Source organism: Bison bison, unplaced genomic scaffold, assembly GCF_000754665.1.
Source record: "Bison bison bison isolate TAMUID 2011002044 unplaced genomic scaffold, Bison_UMD1.0 scf7180017864481, whole genome shotgun sequence".
Classification (NCBI taxonomy): domain Eukaryota; kingdom Metazoa; phylum Chordata; class Mammalia; order Artiodactyla; family Bovidae; genus Bison; species Bison bison.
The window spans coordinates 312693-323229 of NW_011495041.1; the positions used below are offsets into that span (position 1 = coordinate 312693).

Genomic DNA, 10537 nt, shown 5'->3' on the forward strand with positions numbered 1-10537 from the left:
GGGGGGAAGAGATTCTGTGCCTCTGAAGGGACAAAGGCGTGAGCATTTGGGAAGAAAGGTACTCTGGCCTCAGGCTTCTCATCCAGAAAATGGGTATTCCCTGGTAGAGTTGTGAGCAATATACAAGATCATCATGTAAAAAGCACTTCATACAATGCCTGGCTCATTGGCAGAGCTCAATACCTGTTTTCTGGAAACAGTAAAATGTTGGTGGTTCCCGTCCTGTCGATAGGGTTTGGGTGAGCTGGAAGGTGCAGGCAGGGGTCTTGGGGTGACCAGGTTTGAGCCCCACTTCTGCCCTATCCATGGGGCAAATGCAATAAACACTGAGGCCATCAGCTTTCTCCTTGACCAATAATCTGACTGGTGTTCCTCTGAGTGGAGAGTTTTGTTTTCCTGGACCATCAGCAGTTTCATATGCAAAAGGTGACATTGCTGTTAACACCTCTCAGACAGAAAACTCCCGCTATGGTAGAAGCAAAGATCACATTACCCACTGCTCACCGTGGCATTAAGTTCAAGTTGGAAGTGCCAGTGTTCCTCAGAGCAGCTCCAGGCTAAGGTGCATTAGCAGAGCCCGGGGTTGGAAACTTCTGGAATGTTAGAGAGGGGAAAAGGGAGACGTCCTCCTAGAGAAAGGACTCACACTGTCCCAGGGGCAGGAAGTGCTGTTAATGAACATTCTTTACACTCTAGAACCTACCACTTTTTTTTACAGACGTCTTGTTTGAGAAGCCCTTTTAGAGAATAGACATCAATTTGCTTTCAGTTTACCCAACAATGAGCTTGAATAGTAATTCATATTTCAGCTGTGCTTTTCAGCCAACAAGACTGCAAAGATTTTGCAAATGTGATCCCGTCCCCTTGCTTTCTGGATTATGCCTCCTTGGCAGGAGATAAAGATTTGTAAAGAGGATCATGACCAAGATTTTGAGTGATATATCTGACCCTCTGCTTTAACTTTCTGCCCCCTGAGAATATTGAAGCTCGTTCACCCTTTCAGTACTCAGTCACTCAGTCACGTTCAACTCTTTGCAACCCCATGGACTGTATGTAGCCCACCAGGCTCCTCTGTCCATGGGATTCTCCAGGCAACAATACTAGAGTGGGTTGCCATTTCCTCCTCCAGGGGGTCTTCCTGACCCAGGGATTGAAGCCCTCTCTTAGGGGTCTTCCTGACCCAGGGATCGAAGCCCTCTCTTATGTCTTCTGCATTGGCAGGCAGATTCCTTACCACTGGGCCATCCGGGAAGCCCTCACCCATTCAGTGAAATGAAAGTTGCTCAGTCGTGTCTGACTCTTTGTGACCCCATGGACTAATACAGTCCGTGGAATTCTCCAGGCCAGAATACTGGAGTGGGTAGCCATGCCCTTCTCCAGGGGATCTTCCTGACCCAGGGATTGAACCCAGGTCTCCTGCCTTGCAGGAGAATTCTTTACCAGCTGAGCCATAAGGAAAGCCCTTTCAGGGGCAGTTACAATAACATTCCAGTCTCCCGTGTGGGCTTGAGAAGAGGCAACACTTTGTTTATGAGTAAAAGCCCCTTGCCTGAGCCTGATAAATTTCAGGCTGCCGTACAACAGCAGGACACTCCTGGTTTGAGGGGGTTGATAATTGTGTGAAAAAGGATGCTGTGATCAAAAATGCTTTTGGAGCACCTGGCTCAGAACTCACATCTGTTTCTTTTGGGCAAAGAGGCTTCCCCATGCTTCCCGTCTCTAGCCTGGGCTGTGAGCTTCAGTGAAAGCCTTCAGTGGGGAGAGATGCCCAAGAGGGCCTTACCTGATGCCTTTATTCATACAACATCTTTTCCTGAACAGGTGCCACTTTCACCGTACCAGGGAAGTCCCCTGGGTAGTTTAGAGGCAGTCTGGTGTACACGCTAAAAAAGTGAAAGTGTTAGTTGCTGGGTTGTGTCCGACTCTTTGCGACCCCGTGGACTGTGGCCTGCCAGGCTCCTCTATCCATGGAATTCCCCAGGCAAGAATACTGGAGTGGGTTACCATTCCTTCTCTAGAGGATTTTCCCAACCGGGATCAAACCTGGGTTTCCAGCACTGCAGGGAGATTCTCTACCCTCTGAGCCACCAGGGAAGCCCATGCATGCAAAGAGTAATTAAATACACATTCCTCCCATGCCTTTCATATGCCTGGACTCAGAGTGTTTGAAAACAGAGTCATTTGCAGTGTTGAGATGTGTAAAGAAAGTGAAATTGAAGTCGCTCAGGCGTGTCCGACTCTTTGAGACCCCATGGACTGTAGCCTACCAGGCTCCTCAGTCCGTGGAATTTTCCAGACAAGAGTACTGGAGTGGTTTGCCATTTCCTTCTCCAGCAGATCTTCCTGACTCAGGGACTGAACCTGGGTCTCCTGCACTGCAGGCAGATGCTTTACCCCTGAGCCAAGGAGCCACCAAAGAAATACCAATCCAGAGTGTGTCTAGCCGTGTCCTTTGGTCCCCAGTGGATGCGCACAGAAGCTTGGTCGAGCTGACTCCTGCCTGCACATCCCTTTGCTCTTGCTCTTTTTGGCCCTTACCTCCTTGCCTGAGTTACCCTGCAATTATTCTCTTTCTCCAGGGGAAAAGTATGAACTGCACGCAGCCACCGACACCACCCCCAGCGTGGTGGTCCATGTCTGTGAGAGCGATCAGGAGAACGAGGAAGAAGACGAGATGGAAAGAATGAAGAGACCGAAGCCCAAAATTATCCAGACCAGGAGGCCAGAGTACACACCCATCCACTTAAGCTGAACCGGCGCCCGGACAAAGACGTGCTCCAAACCATGCTCGCAAGAAGGCATCTTTTACTGTGGAAGCAGCCGGTCACAGCTTTGGAGGCGGCAGCCGTGACCGCTGTGGCGGAAATTCCAGTTCACGTTGCTCAGAAGAGAATCGAGGCTTCGTCCCCTGGTTCTAACGCTGCGCCTCAGTCAGTGTTCGTGGCTCCTGGCCATGCCCCGAGCCAATCACTGAGTCTGGGGTGATCGCACAAGGACATCTGGGAGCATCGAGAGAAAACCAATAATGATAGTGTTTTGTACTTGTTCTCTTCTGGTAGGTTCTGTCTTGGCCAGGGGCAGATTGATCCGTGGGCCCCGGGGAGAGTCTTTGTGTCTGATCAGTCTACAAGGTAGACTCACTCTCTCTCCTGGTGGGAAAAGGCACCACGTGAAGCCACAAGGCATCTGGTGCAGAAAGGTTGTGAGAGCAACACTGCAACGTGGAAACTGTAGCGTTTCATTTTCCCCCTTCATGTTCTGATGTTTGTGCATGTATATTACTGATTTCTCAGAACTAACCTTCGTTCCTATGTAGAGTTGCGCCATTACTGTTTTACATCTTTCGGGGAGATAAGAAGGCATCTGCGAAGTCTGTCACCTTTCCAGATTCATGACTGTCTTTGGAAGGGCACCCACGACAGGGTGGAGGGGATTCTACACGGAATACACACACCATTCCACATCCTGTCCGATGCAACCAACAACTTGTGCTTTTGCAAAAGAAGTCGATCTGAAATTCCTGTGTAGCATTTCGCTTATAAAATTCAGAAAATAGCACTTTCACTGCCAACTTATAGTGGGTGAGAAATTTTAGTTTAGATGTTTTAGATCAGACAATACGTGGGTTTCATTTCTTTCTTTGACGTGGTAGTTTATATAACATGAATCATAGCCAAAACCCTTTTCGGGGGGAATAGTCAGTTGAGATCATTAATTTTTTTACCCCCACTAAAAAATCAAGATAAACTTGTAAATAAAGCCGATAGTATATATTCACACCTGTTGTGCACTTGGGTGAGACATATATGGCCATGGAAGACTAGTGTCAGATGTGTTAACCTCCCCATGAATTGTATGTTGTAGAAAACGCCTTTCAGATGTTTGGTGGGACTTGAATTCAAAGCACGTGAAGTGGATAGTGGGTATAAGAAGGGTGCAGTGCCTTTCCCATTAATTCCTGGTGGAGTCGTCACACTAGGTTAACGTTTGTAATTTTTTTCTAGTGTCCTGTGTATGTCTGGTCGATGGGTACTCCCTTTTGGCCTTACGATACTGTAACAGTGTTTGTCCTTTTGAAATACCTAATGCCAAGTGACAGTGCATGCTTTGGAAAAGGGGAAGAGGGCTTTCTTTAAGAAGCAAAGGCATTTGGCTGTTTCTGTCAAGAAACTGACTGAACGGTCTCCAAACCCTGTTTACAGGACCTGGTGAGGCGTGGGGGACAAATGAGCAAGAGACGCTTGCATAGCCGTTCAAGTGTTCCTAGTTCAGTGCTTTTAAACTGGAGAGGCTAACCTCAAGATATTTTTTTTAACTGCATTCTCTAATAAATCGACACAATATGCTCTTTATGGAAAAGCTTTCCGTTGTTTTATTTCTAAGGGTCAGCCTGTGAGCCCTTTGACTTCTGCAGTCTCAGAAGGATGCAGTCCTTTATCAGTCTGGGTTTGAAAACTCCCAGTTCCTTGCCACGGTTCACTGGCTGCCGGCCACACTAATGGGGCATCACGTAGCAGAGAGGAAAATGGATAAAACTGAAATCAGAAGTCTGGAGTGTTTCCTTTGTCCAGGGAGAGGATGCTGAGATGAACATCCCTTTTGCTATCAGCTCGGCTAAACAATGGCTTCCCGGGTGGGGGAGTGGTAAAGAACCCACCTGCCAATGCAGGAGGCACAGGAGACACAGGCGGGTTCCATCCCTGGGTCGGGAAGATTCCCCTGGAGTAGGAAATAGCAACTCATTCCAGTATTCTTGCCTGGAAGATTCCACGACCAGAGGAGTCTGGCAGTCTATAATCCACATGGTGGCAAAGAGTCGGACATGACTGAGTACATGCCCACACACACATACACACACCCCTCTGAACAATGTTTCTGATTGTTAATTTGAGGAATTTTCTTTCCTGTAGAAAATATGCCTGTGGAACATACTAAGTTGCAAAGGCCAGTTATGTTCAGAAAGTCTATCTGTAAGCCTCCTATTTGAATTTCATCTGGAAGTCTGATCAAAAATGGTGGTGTGCTCCTGGCCAGCCCTCAAAGGTCTAAATAATGTCGTGTTTATTTGCAAATGATATATATATGTGTGTACACATACATATATATATCTTTTGGGCTCAGACGGTAAAAGAATCCATCAACAATGCGAGAGACCTGGGTTTGATCCCTGGGTTGGGAAGATCCCCTGGAGAAGGAAGTGGCTACCCACTCCAGTATTCTGCCCTGGAGAATTCCATGGACAGAGGAGCCTGGCGGGCTACAGTCCATGGGGTCGCAATGAGTCGGACACGACAGAGTGAATTCCACTTTCACACTCTTATTTGCGAATGATATCTGCTTCTTTTTCAAGATGAACATCAGGCATTTTTCCATAGAAATTCACGTGCTCCTCTGTTTTCCGTTGAAGAGCAGCCTCATTCTGTCATTCCTCAAGAGCACGTGCATATTTTAAATTTATGTATGTTAGAGGTCTAAGTGTGTAGGAAAATCCTCATTTGCATCAAGTTGGTTGAATCTGACTGTTGAGAAGATTCACTAATTAACCACCAGGGAAGGAGGGTGAGGCTGTTTATTGTCGTCTTGTTGAATAACTAGGAGCCACTGCAGAGCAGAACTGGATTGGGAAGTGTGCTGGTCCAGAGTCCTGTTTCATAAATAACCCTGGAATAAAGTTGAATTGTGTTGTCAGTTAACTCAGATTTCCAGTGGGTCCCCTTACATATAACTGGAGAAATATGGGTGGCTGGTCCCATTGCCCGGGAAGCCTTCAGATCCTAGAGTAGAAATCCACACATCAACAAAGAGCCTCACTTCTGATGGACGATGTCTGATGAATGGTTCTGAGTTCAGGTAACTGTGGTGGCCTCAGCTCAAATCCCAAAGCTAAGAGTGCTCACAGTCTAGTCTCCAGGCAGATGGCTATGTTGTTATTGTTCAGTCGCTAAGTTGTGTCCAACTCTTTGCGACCCCATGAACTGCAGCACGCCAGGCTCCTCTGTCCTCCACTATCTCCCGGAGTTTGTTCACACTCATGTCCATTGAGTTGGTGATGCCATCCAACCGTCTCATCCTGTGCCACCCTGTTCTCCTCCTGCCCTCAATCTTTCCCAGCATCACGATCTTTTCCAATGAATGGACTCTTTGCATCAGGTAGCCAAAGTATTGGAGCTTCAGCTTCAGCATCAGTCCTTCCAAGGAATATTCAGGACTGATTTCCTTTAGGATGGATAGGTTTGATCTCCATGCAGTCCAAGGGACTCTCAAGAGTCTTCTCCAGCACCACAGTTCAAAAGCATCAGTTCTTCAGCAAAGGCCCCTAAATCATGAACGTGCCCAGGACTCAAGCATCTCTGTAGCCCTCCTAGTGAGTGGGCTCAGTAAAAGGCAAAAGGACAGACACCAAACAGGCAGAGTCGTGCAGAGCGCATCCTTTGCCATTGATTGGATGTGTTCCTTAAATAGATTTTGATAGAATATATTTCTCATCTGATGGTAAGTAGCTTAGAGCCATCCATCCCAGAAAAGAAAATCAGCATACTCAAAATGTGTGCTAAATCCAAACAAAGGGTGGTAAATGATGAGAGAAGTATAACATTTCATGCAGCTATTAATACTCAGGCTAAAAACATTGATTTGCAGTCAGCGAGCATTTTAGGATTTGTCATTTCCAGAATATTGTGAGATTTAGTGCCCAGAGGAGGTTTGCTTTTTTGCAGAGCTTTAATTTTACGTGAAATTGTACAGACCTCATCACTAACTAAATACATCTTCTCAAATGTTGCAAAGGATCAAATACACTCTATGGCCATGTTATGACCAAAATTGAATCACCAGCTGGGGCATGTCCTATTTTATAGCATTTAAAGAATCCTGTGGAATATTTGCTCCAAGTGCCTATCAAATAAAGTTCATCTAAAGGTCAATAATTCAGATGGAAACTACATAAATAATTTACATTAAAATGATTTGAGCAGTTAGAATACAAATAAGAAATACATTTTTTTTTTCTTTCCCAGTTCTCCTGTCTTCTGATTCTAAAGTAGGACACAGGGAATTTCAAATATGCCAGTGCTTTTGGCAATCTTAATTCACATCTGAAATTCTCACTTTTGTGACTCACCAAACGTTACATGGCAATCAGGTAGATGGATTTTATTCTCACATACCTCATTTTCTTCAGCACTCCCTCCCCACTGTTCGTGAAAGGTCATTTTAATCATGACTATGCTTGTGAAAGACAGAGAAGATTATTTGCAAGTGATTGAGATGAGGCGCCTACAGTCCTCGTCTCTGTTTAAAGATTCTGATTAGAGATTAGATACCGTTCTACACAGCAACTGAGAGCCCAGTGATTGCTATACCCCCTGCTCAAAGTTGTACTTCCTGATTGACTTTCATGCTCTGGTCATGTGGAATTTGCAGTGTTTCTAACTTGCTCTGTCCTTCCTCTCTTCCCTGTGCTCCACTGAGTGTGTCTCCTAAAACATCACTCCACGGCCCAGCCCCACCTGGGCTAACCCCACAGTGATGTGAATCCCATGAGACCGGTCCCATGTCTTCCCTACTCACCTGTGTCTGAGTCTCTCGCAGCTACCACCAGGCCCAGCCTGCAGGGCTCAATAAATAGGCCTGAAATAATTAACCAACGCAACCGTCCTTGCCCTCCTCTCCATTGTTAATGTCTCCCTCTCTCCGAGAATCATTCCCAGCCACTCCTGCTATGTCACCCATTGTGCCCCATACTTCCAACGTACGGCCTTCTCAGCATAGTTGTTAAATTGTCTGGCTTCCCTGTTAGAACAGAAATTAAGTGGGGGTGGGATTCCTGGTGACCCATGGCTCATGGTGGACATTCAACAAAAAGTTGGATGGATGGATAGCTGGGTGTGTAGGGGAGGGATCAATGGATAGGTGGCTGGTGCGGGGTGGGATGGATGGATGGATGGAGATTTCAGAGGATGTGTGAGAGGTCACTGAGAACAAAATAGAAAAATAATAAGGCATATTCCCCTCTGCCTAGTCAGTAGAGCCAATAAGCAGATCCCTGTTTGAATCCAACAAACTGGCAGACTGCTAGAGCAGCAATAATCAAAAGGAAAGAAAAGGAGACACAAGTGTGTTGGGGTAGATCCATAGATGAGAAAAGAAAAAAAATTGTTTTTAAAATTTCTTTTCAAAATAGGGTGAGTGACTGAATCATGAAAGAACTTTTCAGGACAATGAAAAGGATCTCTATCTGGATGGAGCAGTGCAGCAACAGAAGCAGTAACAACAGCCCAGTAGTTGTAAAGCAAGTACATGCATTTGTCCAAAACTCATCAAGACCTGCAGACTTAAAATGGGTGTGTTTCGTTTTATGTAAAGCATGTCTCAAAGTTAATTTACTTTTTAAAAATTTTTAAATCTTAAGACAAAATCTTAAGGAAAAAATTTTTAAATCTTAAGACAAAGGACAAAAGTTAGGGGAAGGCCTTAATGTTCACCATATCTTTGTCATTTTTCAAGTGTGTAATGCTTTGGTAACATACTCAGGGCTTCCCTGGTGGCTCAGTGGTAAAGAATCCGCCTGCCAATGCAAGAGACATGGGTTTGATCCCTGGGTCAGGAAGATCCCCTGGAGAAGGAAATGGCAACCCTCTCCAGTATTCTTGCCTAGGAAATCCCAAGGAGAGAGGATACTGGAGGATTACACTCCATGGGGTCACAAAGTTGGACACAACTTAGCAACTAAACAACAACAGCAACATTCTTAAACACAGAACAAGGCAAAGCAGCTTCCCAAATTAGAGTATGTGCATTCTGATTAAGCTTTCCTAGAAGAACTTGATATGTCCACGACAATCTGTTAACTTTAAAAATCAACTTGGGTCATATTTCTTAAAGTTTAATAAATGACTAATTTTTCATCTGTTCAGAACCAACCAATTGCTTCTTCAAGAATATAAGCATCCACAAGTAACCAGTGGTATACGAAATTCATTTTAGCAGGTCTCTAATTCATGTATGGATGTGAGAGTTGGACTGTGAAGAAAGCTGAGTGCCGAAGAATTGATGCTTTTGAACTGTGGTGTTGGAGAAAACTCTTGAGAGTCCCTTAGACTGCAAGGAGATCCAACCAGTCCATTCTAAAGGAGATCAGTCCTGGGTGTTCATTGGAAGGACTGATGCTAAAGCTGAAACTCCAATACTTTGGCCACTTCATGAGAAGAGTTGACTCACTGGAAAAGACCCTGATGCTGGGAGGGATTGGGGGCAGGAGGAGAAGGGGACGACAGAGGATGAGATGGCTGGATGGCATCACCGACTCGATGGACATGAGTTTGAATGAACTCTGGAGTTGGTGATGGACAGGGAGGCCTGGCGTCCTGCATTCATGGGGTCGCAAAGAGTTGGACACGACTGAGCGACTGAACTGAACTGAACCGAATGTCAGTGTACAGTCTCATCAGGCCTCAGGTAGGAGTGACATACTGGACCAGGAAAATACTTCCACAATGATGCATCTGAAAATAATGAGCTATTAGAAAAAGAAGCAAAGTAGCAACAACAAAAACGAAACCCAGTATGTTTCTGCAAGGTCAACTTTCTTTCTGAAGCTTCTAAAACATTTCTCCTGCAAATTATACAAAATGTGCATCATTCTTCTTCTTATAAAAACAGTTAAGCACCACGAGACTTCCTTGGTGGTCCAGTGGCTAAGACTCTGCACTTCCTATGCCTGGGTTCGATCCCTGATCAGGGTATTAGACCCCACAAGCTGCAACTAAGAGTTTGCATGCAGTCAAATTCACAAAAATAAATACTACAAAACAAAGAAAAAAATACTTGGTGAACTTGAGAAGCCCATTTGTCATTAACAAAATTCTAAGCACTGTGAGTATTAGAGAAATAACTTTAAAAAGCTATAGAAGATCCTCAACAACCATTACAAGTAGTGGCTTTTGTCATATTATGCAGTTTTATTGTAGGATAAGTTGCCAAACAACTCCTCTTAACTGTGTTAACTTGAAGGTGTGCTTCAACTAATGAGGCAAATTAGTCCAAATGCCAAAACACTTCTCTTAACTGTGTTAACTTGAAAGTGTGCTGCAACTAATGAGGCAAAATTAGTCCCAGCTTCAGTTTTTTGTCCTTCTAGCAGCTCTTTGGTGGCAGAGGTACTAACAAGTAGGCGCATACGTGCTGTCTGTAGCAGAAAGCCCACACGCCTACGTGCAGCTAACTTGCTTCAGTCGTGTTCAACTCTTTGTTACCGCATGGACTGTAGCCCACCAGGCTCCTTTGTCCATGGGGATTCTCCAGGCAAGAATACTGGAGTGGGTAGCCATTCCCTTCTCCAGGGGATCTTCCCAACCCAGGAATCAAACCCAGATATGCAGCATTTCAGGCAGATTCTTTACCAGCTGAGCCACCAGGGAAACCAAAGAATACTGGAGTGGGTAGCCCATCCCTTCTCCAGAGGATCTTTCCGACCCAGGAATCAAACCAGGGTCTCCTGCATTGCAGGCGGATTCCTTGCCAGCTGAGCCACCAGGGA

The 10537-nt window shown here is 45.4% G+C and overlaps 1 protein-coding gene across 1 annotated transcript in view; it reads left to right on the forward strand.

The window, feature by feature from the left end:
• The window catches only part of RCAN1 (regulator of calcineurin 1), an 11555-nt gene extending 7196 nt beyond the window's left edge, over nt 1–4359 (forward strand). Inside the window, exon 4 of the mRNA XM_010862251.1 lies at nt 2580–4359. Within this exon, the coding sequence (XP_010860553.1) occupies nt 2580–2752 (173 nt within the window). The 3' untranslated portion in view covers nt 2753–4359. The remainder of the gene's footprint in view (nt 1–2579) is intronic.
• Nucleotides 4360–10537: the final 6178 nt, after the last annotated feature.